At 42.5% G+C, this 25,368-nt stretch overlaps 1 protein-coding gene across 1 annotated transcript in view; it reads left to right on the top strand.

Moving 5' to 3' along the window:
* CSMD1 (CUB and Sushi multiple domains 1) overlaps positions 1-25,368 on the top strand; it is a 1,882,041-nt gene that overhangs the window by 1,197,920 nt on the left and 658,753 nt on the right. The window contains 1 exon segment of the mRNA XM_021075826.1: positions 23,506-23,618. Within this exon segment, the coding sequence (XP_020931485.1) occupies positions 23,506-23,618 (113 nt within the window).

The following is a 25,368-nucleotide window of genomic DNA, read 5'->3' as shown; positions in this document are numbered from 1 at the left end:
TTTACTCCTAGCAAGGATTCCCAGAGCAGGTCCTGAGAGGGAAAAGCAGGTCAGGCTGTAGGTTTAATCATGTGCTCTATGCCCCTGCAGCCGCTGCGCCCTTTTTATTTTGCCTTGAGTCCTTAGGACCGCTCCCCTCCCCCACACCTCTTGAGTCCATGGAAGGGGATTAGGGGTGACCCAGGTCTGAGCACCCCTTCCACTCTCTGGGCTGTAGGGCTGGGTTTCTGCCCCCATGATGGTGTTCAGTCAACCCCTTGAGCAGACATGTAAAAGCTCAGACCTGTTGAGTGTGGGACAGTCTGAGAACTGGCCTGGCCCCGATGGCCTCCTCTAGCCACACAGAAAAACTTTTGCTCTGTGCAAGTGCACTTTGCTCTAGGCAGAGCACTAGGAATGGAGATTCTCCGCTTCAAGTACCTGGCAGAATCTGCAACAATTTCACCTGAATTTCAACAGGTTCCCTTTGTCTCTAATCCCGGAGCTTGGCCTCAGAGGAAGGAACACAGTTTGATGCAGGGCTTCCAGCAGCCCTGAGGGGAGGCCTGGACCCCAAATTCAAAGGCTAGAGATGCTCAAGGGATGGAAACATGATTGATCTCAAAATCCAGAAGAAGCTGGCCCCCAAACAGACATTGTCTCTTCAAAATGCATCAAGTCATCATCAATGTGTGCTGGATTTCATTTCACAAATTGGATACAGTCTTTCAAGAACCTAAGAATTCAGTATAGAAGCAGTCCAGTGTCTACACAGGCACACATAAAGTGCACACACATGCTGCCCAAATTAACCACAGGTGACATTCCTATTTACCTCCTGGGAGAATAGGAAATTCTTATGAAAGTTTAAAACAATGAATTTCATCCTAAAAATATTGTTGAGACTAAAATAATGAGTTATAGGACACCACATAGGTGTCACAGTTATAAGGATGTAAGTTACAATTTGATGAAACATGGATGACCAGGGCTTAGGGATGATCAGTCAGTGATGAAAGGAAGAAAAACATCCCAAATGATCCTGCTGTTCACAGTGTCAGGATCCTCTAACTGCCACAGTACTTCTTTTGTATCAGGAGTTGCGTGCACAGATGGGGGGGACTCACACAACTCAAGCACATGTCACAGCCTCAAGCAGCTGTTAATCTCATGGCAAGAGCAGAAAAGAACGCAGGACAAGGGACTGAGAAACACGTGTGCGCAGGGCTCACCTAGAAGGGGGCAAGTGAACTGGATCTAAACTAAAGGACCACAGAGGTCACAGTGTAAATCCATCAAGGAGCTTTGAAAGGCTTCTTCCCAAAGATTTTTTTTTAAAAGAGCAATTTTTTTAATATGCTTCAAAAAATTCTTAAAGAAGTGCATCCCTTTGGACCCATAAATTTTACTTTTGGGAATTGATCCTAAGGAAATAAATGCACTGATTTTAAAAGTACTCATTATAATGTGGTCTATTACAAAATTCATCAAGGAGTTCCCGTCGTGGCGCAGTGGTTAACGAATCCGACTAGGAACCATGAGGTTGCGGGTTCGGTCCCTGCCCTTGCTCAGTGGGTTAACGATCCGGCGTTGCCGTGAGCTGTGGTGTAGGTCGCAGACATGGCTCGGATCCTGCGTTGCTGTGGCTCTGGCGTGGGCTGGCAGCTATAGCTCCGATTCGACCTCTAGCCTGGGAACCTCCATATGCCGCGAGAGCGGCCCACGAAATAGCAAAAAGACCAAAAAAAAAAAAAAAAAAAAAAAAAAAAAAAAAATTCATCAAGACATCAGAAGTAATATCCTAAAGCTACACGAGGGCATTGGTTAAATAAAAATGACATATTAATTCAATGGGATAGTACATAAAAATCACAAGTTACATGTATGGTATAGAAAGAGTCATAATATTTTCTTAAAGAGAAAATGTAGGGTTTTAAAATGGGAGTTAAATAGACAACACCATTTTAATATCTACCTACACATGTCTATGTAGGAAAGTATTCAGAATATTAGATGAACTTTTGACTAATTATAATTTCCATTATCCTTTTTCCCTTATTTACTATTTCCTTACTAAGTATGGAAGAAAAAATTATCCAGGATGTCACTCTGTGCTGTATCTCTCTGGAATATTCTTTCGTGCCAGTGAATGCTTTTAAATATAATATTTAGTGGATATTTTTATTCAACATGGTACAAATGTTTCTTAACAAACCTTCAATTCTTCCCAAGTTTGCAGTAAAGATCATTTTTTGACTATAGTTTATCCTGCCACCGATTTGAAGCATCCCAGTGAAGATTCAAATTGATTAGAATTGCCTTCATGTAACTTAAGTCTCCCTAGCGTCTTTGTAGATATTTGAAGTTCATCGAAAATGGCAAGGGGAAAAATACAAGTATATTTGTTTCTTAATCAATTCAACTCTGAGGTTATGAATCAGGAAAGGTCAGACCTTTCCTCACTCTTCTTGACTCTGTTTATCCACATCGGTTCTCTAATCCACCACAACTGCACATGTGTAAGCAACTATCTTCTCCAGGAGTGGTGAGCAGGTTGCAAGGAAATATGGCCTCATCTCCCTGGTCTATTTATCCTTCATCAACACAGGTTCTTAAAAAGCAATGAAGTACTAAGCAGGCTCTCCTTGGATAATGTGATCCACACACACACACATATATATGTATACACACAAGGCAATATTACTCAGCCAGAGAAGCCAAAAAACAAAACAATCCTGCCATTTGAAACCCCAGGGGAACCCCTTGTGGAATTCCTTTCCCTGAGCAGCATGGACACAGGCTCACCTCCCTCAATATGCTATGAGGGCTAAATGGCTGAAAAGAGATAATCAAGCCTACCTGCTGGCAGAAAGGACCATCCTCTGCAGAGGCCATGCAGGTCAGCAGCCTGACCTAGACCAAGGGCAGAGCAGCATTTACGGCTCAGCTGCACAAGAGGCTGTCTCCTTGTTCTCTGCAACAAGGCCTTCCAGGTCACCAGCAGACTCACCTGTTTCTGACCTCACCTGAGCTTCTGTGCCTTTTCAAGAAGCAGCCAGAATTGACAAATCAGGAGGTTGGATCAGGGAGAAAAAGGGTTGTAAATTGTGATGTGGTGTGCCTTTCACCAGCCCCCAGAGTCCCACAGACATACACTGATGTGTGTTTTCAAAAATCTAAAAGGCAGTAAACTAAAGACTCAACATGAATTAAACAAGCCTGTCATGTGCTATATGCTAAATCTAAAAACCCTGGCCTGTTAGGCTCAGTTCCATATCTGTAAAATGGGAGAAACACAAGGCAAGGAGACCTGGATGGATAACTGGCCAGTGTCTATCTATCAGACCTTGAGCTGGATAGACCTAGACTAGAGGACCGTGTGCAAAGAAAAGTAGGCCAGACACAGGTGGGGACACATGATCTCACTTACAACTCAACAAGGCAGACTCAGAAACAGAGTAGGGGCTGCCTGCCATCCAGGAGGGCTGGCCTCAACAATTGCCTGAAACCTACCACCGCAGGGGCTCTCCCTGCACAGGCCTGCTTGCCCTTTGGAGGGGCTACACTTCCACAGAGCAGCACCAAACACCACCAGCCCCCTAGAAAAGGCCTGCAGCCCAGAAAAGCTAGAACAAGCCTAGCCAGGCCGTGAATAGATCGACCTAATTCTCCGACGGTTTTTCTGAGACGGGCTCCCCCGGGGAGGAGCCTCTTGAGTCTCCAAGGGCCTTGCTACACGCCCAAGACCCCAGGGGGTGCTGAGACCTAGTGGACCAGCTGCATAGGACTGCCAGCTCCAGGCAGGACCCCCTGCAGCCCAGAAAAGCTGCAACAAGCCTGGCCGAATCGGGAAAAGATCTCAGACGGTCTTTCTGAGTCGGGCTGTCCTTGGGAGGAGCCTCTTGAGTCTCCAAGGGCCCTGCTACCCGCCCAAGACCCCAGGGGGTGCTGAGACCTAGTGGACCAGCTGCATAGGACTGCCAGCTCCAGGCAGGACCCCCTGCAGCCCAGAAAAGCTGCAACAAGCCTGGCCGAATCGGGAAAAGTTCTCAAACGGTCTTTCTGAATCGGGCTGCCCTGGGGAGGAGCCTCTTGAGCCTCCAAGGGCCCTGCTACCTGCCCAAGACCCCAGGGGGTGCTGAGACCTAGTGGACCAGCTGCATAGGACTGCCAGCTCCAGGCAGGACCCCCTGCAGCCCAGAAAAGCTGCAACAAGCCTGGCCGACTTGGGAAAAGATCTCAGACGGTCTTTCTGAGTCAGGCTGTCCTGGGGAGGAGCCTCTTGAGTCTCCAAGGGCCCTGCTACCCGCCCAAGACCCCAGGGGGTGCTGAGACCTAGTGGACCAGCTGCATAGGACTGCCAACTCCAGGCAGGACCCCCTGCAGCCCAGAAAAGCTGCAACAAGCCTGGCCGACTTGGGAAAAGATCTCAGACGGTCTTTCTGAGTCGGGCTGTTCTGGGGAGGAGCCTCTTGAGTCTCCAAAGGCCCTGCTACCCGCCCAAGACCCCAAGGGGTGCTGAGACCTAGTGGACCAGCTGCATAGGACTGCCAGCTCCAGGCAGGACCCCCTGCAGCCCAGAAAAGCTGCAACAAGCCTGGCCGACTTGGGAAAAGATCTCAGACGGTCTTTCTGAGTCAGGCTGTCCTGGGGAGGAGCCTCTTGAGCCTCCAAGGGCCCTGCTACCCGCCCAAGACCCCAGGGGGTGCTGAGACCTAGTGGACCAGCTGCATAGGACTGCCAGCTCCAGGCAGGACCCCCTGCAGCCCAGAAAAGCTGCAACAAGCCTGGCCGACTTGGGAAAAGATCTCAGACGGTCTTTCTGAGTCGGGCTGTTCTGGGGAGGAGCCTCTTGAGCCTCCAAAGGCCCTGCTACCCGCCCAAGACCCCAGGGGGTGCTGAGACCTAGTGGACCAGCTGCATAGGACTGCCAGCTCCAGGCAGGACCCCCTGCAGCCCAGAAAAGCTGCAACAAGCCTGGCGGAATCGGGAAAAGATCTCAGACGGTCTTTCTGAGTCGGGCTGCCCTGGGGAGGAACCTCTTGAGTCTCCAAGGGCCCTGCTACCCGCCCAAGACCCCAGGGGGTGCTGAGAACCAAGTGAAATCTGCTACCATCGTGGGGTGGACCTCCCAGTCCTGTCTGCCCTCAGGAAGTCCTCCTTTGCTTCAAAGAAACACTGTTAGTCCCATCAACACTCCAGAAAAGACACACTGCCTCAAAAAAAGATTGACCAACAATGACAGCCCTCAGGAAATATTCCAGGGCAGTGACAAGGCAAACACTACCCGATAACGGAGAGTACAACTCCCTCAGGAGAAAGAAGACAACAAGCAAGATGAAGAAGCTGAGAAACCACCCCCAGTCAAACCAACAGGAGAACTCACCTAAAACAGTCAACAATGAAACTGATCTCTGCAGTCTGACAGACCTGGAGTTCAAAAGAGAAATAGTGAAAATACTGAAGGAATTAAGAGAAGATATGAACAGCAATGCAGATACCCTCAGAAAGGAGCTAGAAAATATAAGGAGGAGCCAAGAAAAACTAGAACATTCATTTGCAGAGATGCAAACTGAACTAGGGGCAGTAAAAACCAGAATGAATAATGCAGAAGAACGAATCAGTGATATGGAAGATAGAATAATGGAAATCACTCAATCTGGTCAACAGACAGAAAACCGAATCAAAAAACTGGAAAGCAATATAAGAGACCTATGGGATAATATAAAACGGGCCAATCTACGCATAATAGGAATTCCAGAAGGAGTAGAAAAAGATAAAGGAATGGAAAATATATTTGAAGAAATTATCGCTGGAAACTTCCCAAATCTAAAGGATACTGGATTCAAGATACAAGAAGCACAGAGGGCCCCAAACAAACTGAACCCAAACAGACCCACACCAAGACACATCATAATAAAAATGGCAAAAGTTAGTGATAAAGAGAGGATCCTAAAGGCAGCAAGAGAAAAACAGAATGTTACCTACAAGGGAACCCCCATAAGAATATCAGCTGATTTCTCTACAGAAACACTACAGGCCAGGAGGGAATGGCAAGAGATATTTAAAGTGCTCAAAGGAAAAAATATGCAACCTAGAATACTTTATCCAGCAAGAATATCATTTAAAATAGAAGGGGAAATAAAAATTTTTCCCAACAAACAAAAACTTAAAGAATACAGCAACACAAAGCCCAGGTTAAAGGAAATATTGAAAGGGCTTCTCTAAACCAAAAAGAAAGGAAGGAAAGGGAAGAAAAAAGAAAAGAAAAAAAAAAAAAAGAAGAAGAAGAAGAAGAGGAAGAACTAGGACTGAGGAAGATACAATCAGAGAGCAGTCACTCAAATAAGCCAGCATACAGATTTAATCATGAACATGCTTCAAACAAAATAAAATTAAAAAGGAAAAAAATAAAAGAGTCATCAAAACCATAAAATGTGGGCAAGGGATGTTAGGAGGTAAATAATCCTTTTTGTTTGTATGTATGTCTCTCTTCTTAATTTTAATATAATAATGAAGTGTTTGAACTTACAGGACCATCAGGCTACAACACACAATTATGGGAAGGGGTTAGCATACTTAAAAAAACAGGGCAACCACAAGCCAAAACCAAATATTGCATTTGCAAAAAATGAAAAAAAAATACACTCAAGCAGATAATAACAGGAGACCATCCAACCAAAAAAAAAAAAAAAAAAGAAGAATGGAGAACCATAGAATCAACTGGAACACGAGGATCAAATGGCAATAAATAATCATCTATCAATTATCACCTTAAATGTCAATGGACTGAATGCCCCAATCAAAAGACACAGAATGGCTGAGTGGATAAAACGGCAAAAACCTTCAATATGCTGCCTACAAGAAACTCACCTTAGGACAAAAGATACATATAGATTGAAAGTGAAAGGCTGGGGAAAAGTATTTCATGCCAATAGACATGACAGAAAAGCAGGAGTTGCAACGCTCATATCAGACAAAATAGACTTTAAAACAAAAGGCATAAAGAAAGACAAAGAAGGACACTATTTAATGATTAAGGGATCCATCCAAGGAGAGGATGTTACTATCATCAACATATATGCCCCAAACATAGGAGCACCCAGATACATACAACAAATATTAACAGACATAAAGGGAGATATTGATGAGAATACAATCATAGTAGGAGACCTAAATACCCCCCTCACATCAATGGACAGATCCTCTAGACAGAAAACCAATAAAGCAACAGAGATCCTAAAGGAAACAATAGAAAAGTTAGACTTAATTGATATCTTCAGGACACTACATCCAAAAAAATCAGAATACACATTCTTCTCAAATGCTCATGGAACATTCTCAAGAATCGACCACATATTGGGACATAAAGCGAATCTCAATAAATTTAGGAGCATAGAAATTATCTCAAGTATCTTCTCTGACCACAATGCCATGAAATTAGAAATCAACCATGGGAAAAGCAAAGAGAAAAAACCTACTCCATGGAGACTAAACAACATGCTACTAAAAAACCAATGGGTCAATGAGGAAATCAAGAAGGAAATTAAAAACTATCTTGAAACAAATGATAATGAAGACACAACCTCTCAAAATCTATGGGATGCTGCGAAAGCAGTGCTCAGAGGGAAATTTATAGCAATCCAGGCCTTTCTCAAAAAAGAAGAAAGATCCCAAATTGACAACTTAACCCTCCACCTAAATGAATTAGAAAAAGAAGAACAAAGAAGTCCTAAAGTCAGCAGAAGGAAGGAAATTGTAAAGATCAAAGAAGAAATCAATAAAATAGAGACTCAAAAAACAATAGAGAAAATTAATAAAACCAAGAGCTGGTTCTTTGAAAAGGTGAACAAAATTGATAAACCCCTGGCCAGACTCACTAAAAAGAGGAGAGAAAGAACCCAAATCACCAAAATTATAAATGAAAAAGGAGAAATCACAACGGATACAGCAGAAATACAAAAAACCATAAGAGAATACTATGAACAACTATATGGCAATAAGTTTGACAATCTGGAAGAAATGGACAATTTTCTAGAATCTTACAGCCTGCCAAAACTGAGTCAAGCAGAAACAGACCAACTGAACAGACCAATCACTAGAAATGAAATTGAAGAGGTCATAAAATCACTCCCTACAAATAAAAGCCCAGGACCAGATGGCTTCACAGGTGAATTCTATCAAACATATAAAGAGGAATTGGTGCCCATCCTCCTTAAACTCTTTCAAAAGGTTGAAGAAGAAGGAATACTCCCAAAGACATTCTATGAGGCCACCATCACCCTCATTCCAAAACCAGGCAGAGATACCACCAAAAAAGAAAACTATCGCCCAATATCATTGATGAATATAGATGCAAAACTTCTCAACAAAATCTTAGCCAACCGAATCCAACAACATATCAAAAAAATTATACACCATGACCAGGTTGGGTTCATCCCAGGTTCACAAGGATGGTTCAACATACGCAAATCAATCAACATCATACACCACATTAACAAAAAAAAAGTCAAAAATCATATGATCATCTCAATAGATGCAGAAAAAGCATTTGACAAAGTTCAACATCCATTCATGATCAAGACCCTCGCCAAAGTGGGTATAGAGGGAACATTCCTGAATATAATCAAAGCCATTTATGATAAACCCACAGCAAATATAATCCTCAATGGGGAAAAACTGAAAGCCTTTTCACTCAAATCTGGAACAAGACAGGGATGCCCACTCTCACCACTGCTCTTCAACATAGTTTTGGAAGTCTTAGCCACAGCAATTAGACAAACAAAAGAAATCAAAGGCATCCATATAGGAAGAGAAGAGATCAAACTGTCACTGTATGCAGATGACATGATTCTATACCTAGAAAACCCTAAGGACTCAACCCCAAAACTCCTTGAACTGATTAATAAATTCAGCAAAGTGGCAGGATATAAGATTAACATTCAGAAGTCAGTTGCATTTCTGTATACCAGCAATGAAGCATTAGAAAAGGAATACAAAAATACGATACCTTTTAAAATTGTACCTCACAAAATCAAATACCTCGGAATACACCTAACCAAAGAGGTAAAGGACCTATATGCCGAGAACTATAAAACCTTAATCAAAGAAATCAAAGAAGATGTAAAGAAATGGAAAGATATTCCATGTTCCTGGATTGGAAAAATCAATATTGTGAAAATGGCCATCCTACCCAAAGCAATCTACAGATTCAATGCAATCCCTATCAAATTACCCATGACATTTTTCACAGAACTAGAACAAACAATCCAAACATTTATATGGAACAACAAAAGACCCAGAATCGCCAAAGCAATCCTGAGAAACAAAAACCAAGCAGGAGGCATAACTCTCCCAGACTTCAAGAAATACTACAAAGCCACAGTCATCAAAACAGTGTGGTACTGGTATCAAAACAGACAGACAGACCAATGGAACAGAATAGAGAATCCAGAAATGAACCCTGACACCTATGGTCAATTAATCTTTGACAAGGGAGGCAAGAACATCAAATGGGAAAAGGAAAGTCTATTCAGCAAGCATTGCTGGGAAACCTGGACAGCTGTATGCAAAGCAATGAAACTAGAACACACCCTCACACCATGCACAAAAATAAACTCCAAATGGCTGAAAGACTTAAATATACGACAGGACACCATCAAACTCCTAGAAGAAAACATAGGCAAAACACTCTCTGACATCAACATCATGAATATTTTCTCAGGTCAGTCTCCCAAAGCAATAGAAACTAGAGCAAAAATAAACCCATGGGACCTCATCAAACTGAAAAGCTTTTGCACAGCAAAGGAAACCCAAAAGAAAACAAAAAGACAACTTACAGAATGGGAGAAAATAGTTTCAAATGATGCAACTGACAAGGGCTTAATCTCTAGAATATACAAGCAACTTATACAACTCAACAGCAAAAAAACCAATCAATCAATGGAAAAATGGGCAAAAGACCTGAATAGACATTTCTCCAAGGAAGATATACAGATGGCCAACAAACACATGAAAAAATGCTCAACATCGCTGATTATAAGAGAATGCAAATCAAAACTACCATGAGATACCACCTCACACCAGTCAGAATGGCCATCATTAATAAATCCACAAATAACAAGTGCTGGAGGGGCTGTGGAGAAAAGGGAACCCTCCTGCACTGTTGGTGGGAATGTAAACTGGTACAGCCACTATGGAGAACAGTTTGGAGATACCTTAGAAATCTATACATAGAACTTCCATATGACCCTGCAATCCCACTCTTGGGCATCTATCCGGACAAAGCTCTACTTAAAAGAGACACATGCACCCGCATGTTCATTGCAGCACTATTCACAATAGCCAGGACATGGAAACAATCCAAATGTCCATCGACAGAGGATTGGATTCGGAAGATTTGGTATATATACACGATGGAATACTACTCAGCCATAAAAAAGGATGACATCATGCCATTTGCAGCAACATGGATGGAACTAGAGAATCTCATACTGAGTGAAATGAGCCAGAAAGACAAAGACAAATACCATATGACATCACTTATAACTGGAATCTAATATCCAGCACAAATGAACATCTCCTCAGAAAAGAAAATCAATCATGGACTTGGAGAAGAGACTTGTGGTTGCCTGATGGGAGGGGGAGGGAGTGGGAGGGATCGGGAGCTTGGGCTTATCAGTCACAACGTAGAATAGATTTACAAGGAGATCCCGCTGAATAGCATTGAGAACTATGTCTAGATACTCATGTTGCAACAGAAGAAATGGTGGGGGAAAAACTGTAATTGTAATGTATACATGTAAGGATAACCAGACCCCCTTGCTGTACAGTGGGAAAATAAAATTTAATAAAAAAAAAAAAATAATAAATAAATAAATAAATAAAAAAAAAAAAAAAAAAAAAGAAACAGAGTAGATGGTGGTTACCAGGGGCTGCAGGCAAGGAAAACAGAGAGATGTTGGTCAAAACATATCTCCCTTTGTAAGATGAATACATTCTGTGTTCACAGCAGCACTATTCACATAGCCAAGACGTGGAAGCAACCTAAATGTCCATCAACAGAGGAATGGATAAAGAAGATGTAGTACATATACACAATGGAATACTACACAGCCATAAAAATGAATGAAATAATGCCATGTGCAGCAATATGTACCTAGAAATTACCATACTGAGTGAAGTAAGTCAGACAAAGACAAAAACATGTGGAATCTAATAAAAAGGATGCAAAAGAACTTATTTATAAAACAGAAACAAACTCATTGATTTCAAATCCAATCTTATGGTTACCATGGTGAAAAATGTGGGGAGGGAAGAATTGAGAGGGTGTGAATAACATATATATACACATTATTGTGTAAAATAGATGATTACCAAGAACCTACTGTTTAGCACAGGAAAATCTATTCAATAGTTTGAAATAACCTATATGGGAAAAAAAGGATGTTTATATGTATGAGTAATTCACTTTGCTGTGCACCTGAAACTAATACAACAATTACACTCCAATAACAATCTTTTAAAAAGATGAATAAGTTCTGGATATGAGGGAAGAGCATGGCGACTATAGTGAACAATGCTGTTCTATATATTTGAAATTTCCTAAGAAAGTAGATCTTCAATGTCCTCAGCACACACACACATAAAGGTACCTGAAAATTAGCTTGACTGTGGTCATTTCACAAAGCATACATAAATAAAATCATCACATTTTATACCCTTAAATGTATAAAAATGTTGTTTGACAATTATGCCTCGATGAAGCTTGAAAAGTAAAATATAAATGAAATAAATAATTTTAAAAAGTAAGTTAAAAGACATGTATTCATATGACTAAATGACAACAAAATCCTAAGCAGGTTCTCTCTAAAAAAAATTAGTTAATATCCTCAGGATCTATGTCTCCTAAACCTGGTGATTTTTTGTAGGATCAGCATTCAAGAGAATTCTTTATTAAATGAAGCTGTAGATAAAACCTAGGACAAGGCTTAACATTTCCAAATGTGCCAATAATATGTGACAAGCTGACGGGGTTTGATACCAACAATGACATATCTTGGGCTGGACGGCTGGAAGTGGGCAGGGACATACATACAAATTCTGATCCCTGAGCAAGTGCAGATACATCAGGCTGATTCCTGCCATTCTGACACCCTGCACTGAACTTAACAGACCCTTGTACTTGGAGGCAAGTTTCCGTGTGTTCTGAGTCATTTGGACTTTCCTACACGGTCCCTTATACTGCTGTATGTTCTTGCCTATTTTATAACTGGAAACTTTCAGGACACATGGGTTAGAGCTGTATTTCCTAAATACAATAGACAACCAATGGGGGAAATAAACAGAGACTGACCCGAGAGCATATTTCCCCTTAAGGTTTGGATGTTCTGAATCCTTCAACTCTATCAATAGGAGTTGCTACAGTTTGGTCAGGTTATCCCTTAAGTGGATATTAAAGCAACTGCCCTCTTCAATCACTGGTTTTCACTTGGCCAATGAACACCAAAGGGCACATCTCTGCTAGGTCATAATTGGCCCTTTGTGGCTCTAGAAATTAGCAACCATCCTTCATGAAATTTTCCTTTTTACCTTAACTTCTGGGCCATCAATTTTCCTCCCTTTCCATCACTTTTGAAGACACTCCTTTTTGACTCAACCTTGAACATCTGTATCCCTCAGCTCTTCTTGAGTCTCCCATTCTGTATTTATCCCTTTAACCTGAGTGTTTATGCATCACTGCCTGCAGGAAGCCCTCCCTGATGGCATGACCCCATAGGTAATAAGATCCCACCTCCTGAGAGAGCAGGCTAGTGAGGCACTATCGCTCAGCCCTTCTTCACTTCTCCTAAGTAATTACCTTATTTGGGGGACAACTTGTTTTAGTTTAGAGCTGCCACAGGAAAGTTCCACATAGTGGGGGCTTAAACCGCAGACATTATTGTCTCAGTTCTGGAGACTAGACGTCTAATATCAGGATGTCAGTCGATTGCTTTCTTCTGAGGGCTGCGAGGGAAGGGTGCATGGCAGACCACCCTCCTTGGTGTGTAGACGCCATGGTCTCCCTATGTCTTCACATGGCCATCCCGCTGTGCATCTGTGCCCTAATCTCCTCTTCTTGGAAGGGCATGGGTCCTATGGACTTGAAACCACCCTCATGACCTCGTTTTTCTTTACTGACCTCTTTAATGATCCACTCTCCAAATACACATCCTGAGGTCCTTCTGCTCAGAACTTCCACATGTTGATTTGGGGCCACAAGCCATCCCATGCCATCCTCAATTAGACTGTAAACCAGGTGAAGTCAGAAACAATGCCTTATTCCACTTTGTATTCCTGGCGCATGGCATGGGGTTCGGCAACAGAAGATCACACATCCATTTGAAAAATTAATGAGGCGGTGTTGTCCTTATCAATGTGCAGTGGAAAACTGTTGACATGTTTGGAAATTTTTATGATGATATACATTCAGACAGATACCTGCGTATGTTTTATATAACACAAGATATTCCAGTATACGTTGTATATCACAGCTAAAACTTGCATACACATGAGCATCTATTGTTTGTGTATGTGTAGAGCTACACAGATGTGTACAGACAGGGTCACCAAGCCATCGTCTTTCCCTGAATCACATTGCTGCTAGTGGTAGACGTGACCTTTGCAATAAAATCCAGTATTTTTAGTAAGGGAATGAAGGAAGGATGCTTTCTAGGTGACCTGAAGCATCCAGGCCACAGTGTGCATGTGGCTGTTCACACAGAGGGCTGGGGGTACAGGTGAGTCCAAGGGATTCTGCTTCTATAACGACTTGAGGACCCCAGAGTCTGCAGGCAACGGAAAAGAGTGGGTCAGCTTGCACCCTGGGCCTCAACACAGAGCTGCAGGTAGAGGGAGCTTTTTTGCTGTGATGGCTTGTGTGACGCGAGGGTGACAGTGACCAGCTGGGAAAAAGCAGCCATAGACAGAACCAAAGGACAAGGTCTGTGTGAAGAGTGGCTGGGTTTGTGGCCACCGGATGGTGACACAGGTGTGCCTCCATGGATATACCCCAGATTCCGATGATTTCAAGGGTCAGGGCTCCACCTTGGGTCCAGCTTAATTCCTGTGATCAGAGGAGGCTCACCTCCTTCCCTCCTGCCACCAGGCTTGGATCAGTGCCAGGGAGGGGGGTTGGTGGGGGTGCATCTGACCAACTGGTTGCACAAGGAAATAAATGTCTTTATATCGAGTGAGAGAAAAAGTTTGCTAATAAAAAAATGTATACTCATTTCAGTCTACTTGAAATGGGCTAGGATAAGATTAATCTTACCCCAAACTTAAGGGAAACAATATATTTGTGTTTTAAATAATATATCTTGCTAAAATAACACCAAAGAGAAAATGGTGAATGATCCTGAAATTTGATGTCATTTTGCTTCTTTTGGTTTTTGCATTGTTACTGACAGTCTTCGAATATTGCCTGTGCGTGCATTTATTACAGAAATCTATCTGTCTATAGATAATATAAAACCTTTTTTTTGACCATGCTCACAGCCTGCAGAAGTTCCTGAGCCAGAAATCAAACCTGAGCGACAGCAATGACAATACCAAGTCCTTAACTGATATGTCATCAGGGAACTCCTAATAATGTCCTTTTTAATAGTCAAAAATAATATGGATACACATCCATGTCCACAGCCAGCCATTAGCTATTTTGAAAGACTAGGTGATACAGAAGGCAAAGAAGTCTATTCCTGTTGTCAAGCCTCAGTCTTCCCAGGTGATCCTAAAAGAACCTGCCATAACATTAGCTGGAGCAGGACATGAGAAACACACACTGGGATACTGACTCAGATCCAGACCAGGCTGCTGCAGCTGAGATGCTTGGCACAGATGTGACTACACGCTGTGCAGGTTTCTGGTGCATGTGAACACCCTTCGGCCCAGGAGAGGAAAGCAGGCCCCTGGGCCATGGCCACTCTCCCTGCCAGCCTCCCTCCTCGGGTCTGGGGTGGATGAGAGGCCCAGAGGACTCTTCCCTGAGAGATGCTGTCAGAGCCGTACTGCTTGACGGCCTCATCCTATTACTTGTCCATCTGAGCCATCCTGGGCTCCATTCCGAGCAATTCCCTGACATTTAGTCCTTAAGCTTCAGAGGACAGGATTTGTCACATTCTCTCCCAAATGATCCTCTCCGCTTGACCTTGGGTTAATTCCTAAGGCCTGATTTATGGCAGCCCTGGACCTGTTTTTAACCTGCTCTCCAATCCCTCTTGTCTGGGCTGGAAGCCTCTGCCCCATCACTAATTGGGTCCATTACCACCTCCTGCTTCTTCCTTGACACAGATGGATGTTCCCACAGGCTTCGTTGAGATCTGTACCACTGCTGTGGGCCTCTAGGATGCCCGAGATAGAACACAAAGAGGATGCCAGACCCGAGCCACTTGGCATTCACACTTGGCAGACAGGAACACTGGTGGGAAATCGCTGTGTGTGGTAAGATAAGAATGGCCTTCTCTTAATGATCTTAACTTTTTATAGTCTTAGGCTGTGCTGCTGTTTCAGGAGCTAACATCATGAGCAAAAACAAAAGCATAGAAACCATTTAAAACAGATTTATTGCAACTCCCATGTGTGCAAAGTCCTGCAAGGATGAGGGAAACTGACAAGGCGCCAGCTGTGTCCTCAGTGGGCTCACAGTTCATTTGAGGAAGCAGACATCAATGCAACCACCAAAAACATATGACAGATTCTCCACAGAAGAGAGTAATTTCCACAGAAATACATGGTGTCCAGGTGCTAAAGGATTATGAATGTAGGACTCATTAATTCCACCTAAACAATAAGAGAATGATTTTTGGAGGGATAACTTTTGCAAAAGCTTTGAAATCCAAGAACAATTTATTTATTTTTTAATTAACTATTTTTTATTGCTGGGGAATGTGTATTTTTTTAGAGTTGTACAAGGATCATCACAACCCAATTTTATAGCATTTCCAGCCCCAAACCCCCAGCACATGCCCCACTACCCAACCTGTCTCATTTGGAAACCATAATTTTTTCAAAGTCTGTGAGTCAGTATTTATTCTGCAAAGAAGTTCATTGTATCCTTTTTTATATTCCACATGTAAGTGATACCATATAATGTTCATGTCTCACTGTCTGACTAAGTCACTCAGCATGATAACTTCTAGGTCCATCCATGTTTATGCAAATGCCATTATTTCTTTCCTTTTAATGGCTGAGTAATATTCCACTGTGTATATGTACCACATCTTTGAGAAGAATGTAAACAGGCCAACCTAAGCCAAAAGGCTCTGGATGGGAACACACAGCTCAAAGGCAGGAGAGCGTGAACATGTAAGACAATTTCAGGAGACACTGGTAGTCCTATGTGGACCCAGGATTCCAGGCAGGGTGCAATGAGAGAGAAGGCAGGAGGTGGTTGGTCACACCAGGAAGCACCTTCAATTCCATGCCAAGAAAATTGGCTTCGTTCTCAGAGGATTTGGAGCCATGGGGTGGGTACTTTTAGGAAAGTGGCGATTGGGCTTGAGCATCTCCACAGATCTGCACTTTGGAGATTACTGTCCCTAATCTAGCCACTCACTTGATGTCACCCCCAGAAGAGCTGGAACCCCTGTTGAGATGCTGCTAGTGACCCATGTGCTCCATTTGGCCCTGCCTATCCTGTGTCCTAACCCTGAAGTCCCTCTTCCCTGAGAGATTCTGGACGCCTTAGTTTGCTCACAGCTGTAACTTCAGTGCCTAGATGGCTGTTTATAAGTGCCAAACGGGGTGTATTTAGGGCAGTTTGTGTCATAGTTATACCAAGAGGATTGCGGGGAGCCAAAACCTAATGCACAAATAAGAGACCTTCCAACGGCACAGGGAGAGGCAACAGGGTTGGGCTAGGGCAGGGGCAGTGCTGGGTTGGAAGCAAGGAGATTATGGGGTGGAATGCTCTCAGCTCAGCCAGATCAGAGGTTGAAGCAAGTCTGTGAGGTGAGGGTGCCGGGCACACCCTCCATACCTCCCTTGGCACAACAGTGCTCAGGCCTGTTTCGGTGCAGCCAGGGTTGCACATCTGAGAACTCGCTGCTTCCAGAAATCTGTGCAGCCTGGTGCATCTATGGTCCAAACCCCTGCCAAAGAGCTTGATGATGACCGCCAATGTTGACCCAAGGGTTGGGTACAGAGGGCACTTCTGGGCTATGGTCTGGGTTATGGTCTTTTTGAGGGGCTGTTAAAGTCTGCTGAGTGTCATGGGGGCAGGAACATTCTGGGAAGTCTGTTCAGATCTGTGTGACTAGCCATCTGGGTTGGGCGTGGATGTGTGCAGACAGCAGCTCCCATGCAGCTAGAAAGACCTCGCTCTTTCTCAGCACCATTCACCCACCCACTCTTCTCACCTCTGATGCTGTAAAGGCATCTGATTTGCCCAGTGGAGGCATCCTTAAGTCACCAGCACCCTGTCGGGCATTACAACAGGAAGGACTGTACAGACTGTACTTTTTGAGACGGGACCTGGGTAGAGCCACTTGGGGATGTTGAAAGTTGCCCCTTCCATTTCTCACCTCATGAGTATTCAGCCTCTCCCACCTGCCCAGCACTCTGCAGGTGCTAGAGAGACAGTGGGATAATGCAAGTTTCATGTGTCACCGGAAAGGCAACTGTCCAGTAAATAACTATACAAGAGACCAGGTCATCACTGTTTTGAAGTGTGTCTGTGAAGGATAAGTTAGGGAGTGATGTGAGGTAATAAGGAGGGGGAGCAGCCTCATCCTCAGAGGTCAGGTTGGGCTTCCCTGAGAACATGACACATAATCTGAGCCCAGGAAAATGGAGAGGATGTGAATGGGAGTAGATGCCAGAGGATAGCATGTGTAAAGACCTGAGTAGAGCAGGAGCACAGGCTGCACATGTGAGGCTCAGTGAGGTCACATTCATCCCACAGTGGAAGCAAGTGGAGGGTGTGAGCTGGAAAGATGAGTGCCCCATCCTGGAGGGTACACGGGGGATTGAGAGACAAGATATTATTTTTGCAAAAGACATAGAATGTGTGAGGCACAGAGGGAACGTTAAAAATGATGCTAAAGTCGGGAGTTCCCATCGTGGCTCAGCAGTCAACAAATCTGACTAGCATCCATGAGACAGAGGTTCGAGCCCTGGCCTTGCTCAGTGGGTTAAGAATCTGGCATTGCGGTGAGCTGTGGTGTAGGTCACAGATGCGGCTTGGATCCTGTGTCGCTGTGGCTGTGGGGTAGGCTAGCAGCTATAGCTCTGATTCGACCCCTAGCCTGGGAACCTCCATGTGCCACAGGTGTGGCCCTAAAAAGAAAAAGAAAAAAAAAAAAAGATGATGCTAAAGTCATAGGGTGGATAAAGTACCAAGAGAGAAGGGCATAGCTATGGGTGTAGGATGATGGTAGAATCTTCAGAAATGCTGGAGGGGAAAAGGGCACAGAGAGAGAGATTGTTGTCCAGGAGAGAAGAGAGAAGACCTTTGTGAGAGTTAATCATGAATGCCATGCAAGTGAAAGTCTAATAAAGTATCAATTCAACAAAAGGAAGAACTAAGTGGAAAAATCTTCCATGGCCTGCTTTTAAATAGGAAGTGGGTATTTTTTTGTTTGTTTGTTTTGTTGTTGTAGTTGTTTTCCCAAGAGCGTATATATGTATGTAAAACCTTTGGAATAACATTCTATAAATATCTGTATATAAATATGTAACTATCGTGCATGTATATGTACATACACATTTATCAGGTATATGTATATTTGTATGTGTACACATTCTTTTTCTGTTCTTCCAAGGTTAACAATGACCTTTTACTTCCATTGTTACTTTCTTCAATGCCCCAAATAAGACTTAGGGTGGTAGCATTAGAAACTCAATATACGTTCCTAAGACAGATTTCACAAGTTCCATGAATAACACCCAATTAGAAAAACGGCATTTCAGAAACACTTCATTTGTCAGATTACTCTATTTAATTTTGACAAAACAGAGATAAATGCAACACCACACTCTGGATCACGCCAATTAAATGTCCACAAGAGCATAGCAATAATGCGACTTCTGGGTGACCTTCTCCCCAACCTGACAAGCCATCATCTCTTCCAAGTGATAGATTTACTAAAGTCCTTAGTCTCCTTAGGGAGGCTGGGTAATTCACAGTCCGTGTGGATGGTATTAATACTTCCCCGCTTATTAGTCATCGTCATTAAAGAGGTTTAACTACTAAGGAACCCCCAGCGATCTGTGTGATGATTTCCTAAAGACATGAGAAATCTGGCTTAATGTCAGAGCACTGCTCAACAGAGCTCGCTGAAAGAAGCTTCAGCATCTCCACATGCATTTCAGAAAATTATCTTGGTGAGCTGACGCTTTAGTTTTCAAGTTACATAAGTAAATGAATGAGTCACAGACGCAGGGTGTGATGTTTGAGAAGAACATACGAGGAAAGGGAAGCTGAGGGAGGTTAAGTGGAAAAAGATGTTATGAATATATTATAAATAGAATTCTAAAGTTTATGGTAAAGCTATTTGGAGAAAATGGAACAGCCCAGATGGTTCTATTTTGGCTCAAAGACAGTCATCTTAACTCTAAGTATCCCATGAGTCCTACCTTTATTTTTACTGTTGGCAGAAGCGAAACCTTATTGAATTCTGTGAAAGGAATGAATTTGCCAATGGATTACACTGCTTAATTTGGCATTCTTAAAAAAATAAAATAAAATGGAGAACTACCGATTCCTTTGGCCTTATCTACAGGGACCACTCAATATTCCCACTGTTGGGATTTGTGAATTTCCTGGCCTAGTTTGAGATGTTCCAGAAATGAAATGCATCTGCCATTTCCTCAAAAAGACCCTTTGCCAGCTGGTTGCACTGAGGTGTTCTGTTTTTTCCTCACAGTTCTTTGTTTTATAAGTCCAAATATCTTTGATTCGCTTGATAACCAGGTCCTTTGTTTCTAAATGCTCAGGATACAAAATTGTCAGTGTATTGTAAACTGAAGAGACAAAGACGTTTGCTGTGCCCTCATTTCTTTTCTCTTTAAAGTGGCTCTGCTTTGTGCCAATTACTGATGTCAAATCCACTGTTGCCCCATAATTTATCTCTCATTTCCCAAACTATTTATTTATTAGAAAGCCAAAGCCAACAGACTTGAGAGAAATATAGCTAAGAAGTCAAGAGGCCTTGTAGGAGATGGCACTGCAGCAAAGATGATGTTCAGATGTTGAAAATTATGGACAGGGTTCTGACGGCACTGGTTCCCTATGGTTCCTAAGAGTTAGCAAGTGGTGGCACATTCTACCACCATGTGCTTTCTTTCAGGGCTGTTTCAGAAAGAAAAGTAGGATATAAACATCAAAAGGTCATACTGGTTTTCTATTGCTGCCATAACAAATGACCACAGACTTGATGGCTTAAACCAATATACCATTATTATTTTATGGTTCTATGGGTTATAAATGTTATGCAGGTTTTGCTGGAATGAAGTCAGGGTGTCAGCAGACTGTGTTTCTTCCAGAAGCTCTAGGGAGAATGCATTTACTTGCTTTTCCATCATCCAAAGGGGGCCCTCATCCCTTGGCTCCAACTCTTTCAAGGTCAGTGACCATCAGGATCAGTGAGCACCAGTGGAGCCCGCACAGGCAACACTCTGCCCCAATTGCACAGGCATATTGCCCTCTGACTTTCTTCATCTGCCTCTGTCTTCTTCTTTTAAGGATCTTTCTGATAATACTAGGCCATCCCATCATCCAGGATTATCTGTCATTTCCTCAGTACTCTGCACCATGTAAGGTGAGATGTAAGGTGACAGGTTCTGGGGATTAGGGTGTGGGCCCCTTTGAGAACCATTTCTCAAAGGTGAATTTCTTTACCTTTATAGCTTATCTGAATCATCCAAGATCTTGGGAAATCTGCTCTGCCACCCACTGGCTTACATAGTAATCAACTTTCTTTAAATTAATTAGCTTGTAAGGAAGGAATGACCGACTTTCTAATATCAACTTTCTGTTAAACGGCAGCTCCCAGGTGAGCCTAGGCTGGTGGAAGATGGCACAACAACGCACAGTTCCAAAGTTATGTCTTGTGTGAACACCCACCTCCTCTACACTCTCCTCAAATAAAGGAGGAGGTGAATATTTGTTGAATTCATGCAGCACAGCCAAGAAATCATGCACATGAATTTGTTCTGCAGTGTGATTCATTTGCACGGCTTGGCTCCAACCACAGAACATAAATTATGTAATTGTTACTAAATCCTCACCTTTGATTCTGCATGAAAGGAATCTGAATGGGAATTATGTATTTTTTGAATGCATACGCTACTTTGAGATACATCTCCTAATCTGCTCCTGCTCAGTATTTTACAAACCGCCTCATGTATAATAAAGCCAGTACCAGCAAACTACAGCCTGCAGGTCAAATCTGGCCTATAAGCTAAGAATGGTTGTCACATTGTTAAGTAGCTGAAAAAACATCAAAAAGAGTAATGTTTTGTTACGCAGAAAAATTACAGGAAATGCAAATTTTGCATCCATAAGTAAAGTGTTGTTGGAACACACCACTTATGGCTGTTTTGGTACTAAAAGGGCAGAGTCGCAACAGAGATCATGTGACTCAAACCCTAAAAGCTTTCTCTCTAGCCCTTTATTGTTGAAGTTTGCCCACTAGCTCAAAACCGACATTTTTCAAGGGTAAGTATTTGGGAGGTATAGGGATGAAAAGGGGATTTGTTTGTGTGTACACTTAATGTTGATGTGCAACTAAATGTAACCCCATCTAGCTTTTGAGATCAGAACCACTGGAAGAGAATCTAATTAAGAAAAATACATTTTTAAAGCAACAACAAAATAAACATGGATTTCAGTTATAAACATATCTGTCAGTAAATGTCAGTGAGTTAGATCAATGTGGGTTTCTGAATCAGAATTTACTTCTCTCTAAGCCATTGTCAGTATTAGGCAAAGAGGTGTGTGATGGACTTCTAACAGAATTTGTAATGCAACCTCACCAGGAAAAAAAAAAAAAAATGGTGGGAGAGGGAGCCTTCAAACAAAACATTCAAATGATGAAATGTGTTTTGGAATCAATTGTGTCCACCTTCACAGTCAGGACCACATAAATCCAGAGTAGTGTATTTCCTCTTACAGAAGATTATTTCAAACAGTGGCATAAACACTGTTGCAATTGGTTACAGTCAAGGTTGGTCTTTTAACTTTAAATGGATACTGCACATTTTTAAGCCTGAGAGTTGAAATTGAGCACCCTGACATCAGAAAGCTTGCCTACATATTTCACTGGATGCAGCTTTTCCTCCAGGTAATGGAGTAAGTAGGGGCACGTGCTACACGACCAATCTGGACCTGGCAAGTCCCAGGCAAAGAATATGATTTCCAGCTGAACTGAGCTTGCTGGCCAGCCCGCAAAGGGCCCCACTGGTCCCAGAGACGAGCCAGTTTGTTAAACCCAGACATATCATCTACACGAATCAATACCATTTGGAGAATAGATTTATAGCTGATATGCAAATTAATTATGCAGTGCATAACCCCACATTAATTCCCAATGAAATGTGCTTTGGGGACATTTTACATGCATCTCTATTGTCTTTTTAAACATCCTAATGTAGGTGTTCGAGCCCAGTTTACAGACTGGAAAACTGAGGTTCAGAAAAGATAACCCAAGGATACAGTGTCTCAACTAATACAGTAGAGCCAACACACAATGTCTGTCTGTCTGTTCTGGACGGAGAAGGGAAGAGATCACAGTGTCTAACCGTCAGGATCTCCACCGCCTGAGGAGGCATTTAATGACTTTGTAATGACTTAGTTTCCAACAGTAGGAAGGAAACAGCAATTCTTTCTGACAACCAGAGTCTGGTTGTCAAGTGGAATAGATCATTTCAACAGCTTGACCAGAGATCGACTGTGTCTGAGTTTTGAAAGATTTGCTTTTGTTGAGTATACTACTTAACTCACACATGATTTATCCATTTGGAATCTTTTTGACAGCTCTTGTCACCCATCTCTTAAACACCCCTCTTTTTTACCTCGGTACCAAGGCTCAGGTTGTGAATCTGCAGGTGGGACCTGGGAGACATGGCATGTTGTCGACGATTTGAATCCACTTTAGGTGAACAGAATTGCCAGGTGTTCAGACAGTGAGGGGCAGAATTATATATCATTTGCCTATTTCTTTTCTCCTTTTATAATTCATTTTGATTGATGTCTTGATAAGAAATAAGAGATCAAAAGAATATCGGCTCATTTGTCTATCATTAATAAAGAAGAATCAAAATGTCTAATATTTGTGGACGCCTCCACTCCATCAAAGATGATATAGCATTTGTCTCTGGGCAAAGATGAAATTACTTGGAAAGCTTCAAGATGTAAATGCAGCTAGTAAATGACATCTGTTTTAGGCAATTCAACATAAAGACTGCCAGCTCTCACATGTAGAAAAAGGTTTTAGATAGGACATTTGTGTTGCTGGTTTACAAGGAGATTTTTTTCATTCTCTTTTCCAGGCTGACTGGCATGAACCTTCCTTCTCCTGTTATCAGCAGCAAGAATTGGTTACGACTTCATTTCACATCTGACAGTAACCATAGACGGAAAGGGTTTAATGCTCAGTTTCAAGGTAAGAGGTCTCCATTTTATAAGGAAAAAAGAACAGCAGAAGATATTCTGATCCTTTCCAACCCTAAAGTTTTAGGATTCTCTTACTAAAGATGGAACAAGAGCTATAAGCTTGAAAATGCCTTCTATCTCTTATATGAACCATTAACTTTGGACTAACCATTAACCAGCAACTTCTTAATGAAGTTTTATTTGTGTGACAATATGCAGTATATTTTCTTGCTTTGCTGGAATTATTGCTAAGCTTTAATCAGGAAGTCAGGAGTTCCCCTCATGGCTCAGCAGAAACCAATCTGACTAGCATCCATGAGGACGTAGGTTCGATCCCTGGGCTTACTCAGTGAGTTAAAGATCCGGCATTGCCGTGAGCTCTGGTGTAGGTCATAGACATGGCTCAGATCCCACGTTGCTGTGGCTGTGGCATAGGCCAGCAGCTACATCTCCAATTCGACCCCTAGCCTGGGAACCTTCACATGCCACGGGTGCTGCCCTAAAAAGACAAATAAAAAAATAATAATAATCCGTAAGTCAATAAATACATATTAGCATTAGTTTTAACCACCATATAACCAACCAGTAAATATCCATAGTGTTCTGGTTGTTTTCTGTATTTGCTCACTAAGAATGGTATAGCATATAGATTGCATGAGAAGGCATAAATGCATTGTTCCATTACTTTTGGTCCTAAAATATATTCACACTGCATAAATGCAGCTACCTGATTTGGTGATTTACACATAAAGGAACTTGAAAACAAAATGCCAGACTGTTTGCGGCTGAGTCGAATGGGAGTCTGTCATCAACCCATGCAGTGTTGCCTTTGAAAACTTCTCCTTGTGTCTACTTCTAATGTTTATACCAGAAAGTATTAAATTGTTTCCTTTATATTTCTAATAATCACTAGTCTTTATCTATACTGTGAAAAGCTCATGAAAAACGATTCCTTGTGCATCTTCAAATACAAGTATCGTGCCATCTGAAAGCTACATGCTTTTGCAAGTGAATTTCCCCAGCTTTTCACCAAATCATGACCCTGAGAATGTCAGTCAAGTTAAGGCAGAAGTCCCTGAACACTTGCCACATGCAAGCCGGAATCCCAAAATGAGGAGATTATGGCAATGTGCATGCTTCAGAAACTGGCAAGTCAAAACTGGCAGGTCAGAAAGACAGTTTGTAAACTACTTCTGTGCAAGACAGAAACACAAAGGGAAGTCCCATGAGCCACTTAGAGAGTTTTTAGCCAAGTCCCAACCACTGGCTCTGCATGCCTCCTATTGAAACACATTTTAAATTCCTTAATGCCTTCAGCCTTTGCCATGCTCTTTTGGGCAAGGATTTAAAAAAAAAAAGCATAATTTCCAGGGAATTCAATGTAGATAAAGGCACATTTGGTGAGTTTTATCTGCCAGTGTATCCTGGGGCACATGAACCTTCAGGGAAGTGCCTGACTTGGAGTCTGGGAACACCTTTGTTTCACCAAATGCATTTTATCAGAAGGAGGCATCTCTCAGTTTCTCCCCATGCTGCCAGAAAGTTCTTGGGTTGAAAATGCACTGTTCTGACATTTGACAGGAGTCACACCAACTTATTTTCACTTATTCTGGGACCCAGGCAAGGCCCATCTTTTTCCTTCCCCACCTGCCTTTATGTGATTTATCTTTCAGGGCCATGTATTCTAACTGTGGTTGGAACAGAACAGGTCTGGGAAGGACACATCAGTGGGGCTGGGGTCACACCATGTGGGAGTGAGG

Source organism: Sus scrofa, chromosome 15, assembly GCF_000003025.6.
Source record: "Sus scrofa isolate TJ Tabasco breed Duroc chromosome 15, Sscrofa11.1, whole genome shotgun sequence".
In the NCBI taxonomy this organism is placed as follows: domain Eukaryota; kingdom Metazoa; phylum Chordata; class Mammalia; order Artiodactyla; family Suidae; genus Sus; species Sus scrofa.
This window is presented reverse-complemented; position numbering and strand designations above follow the sequence as displayed.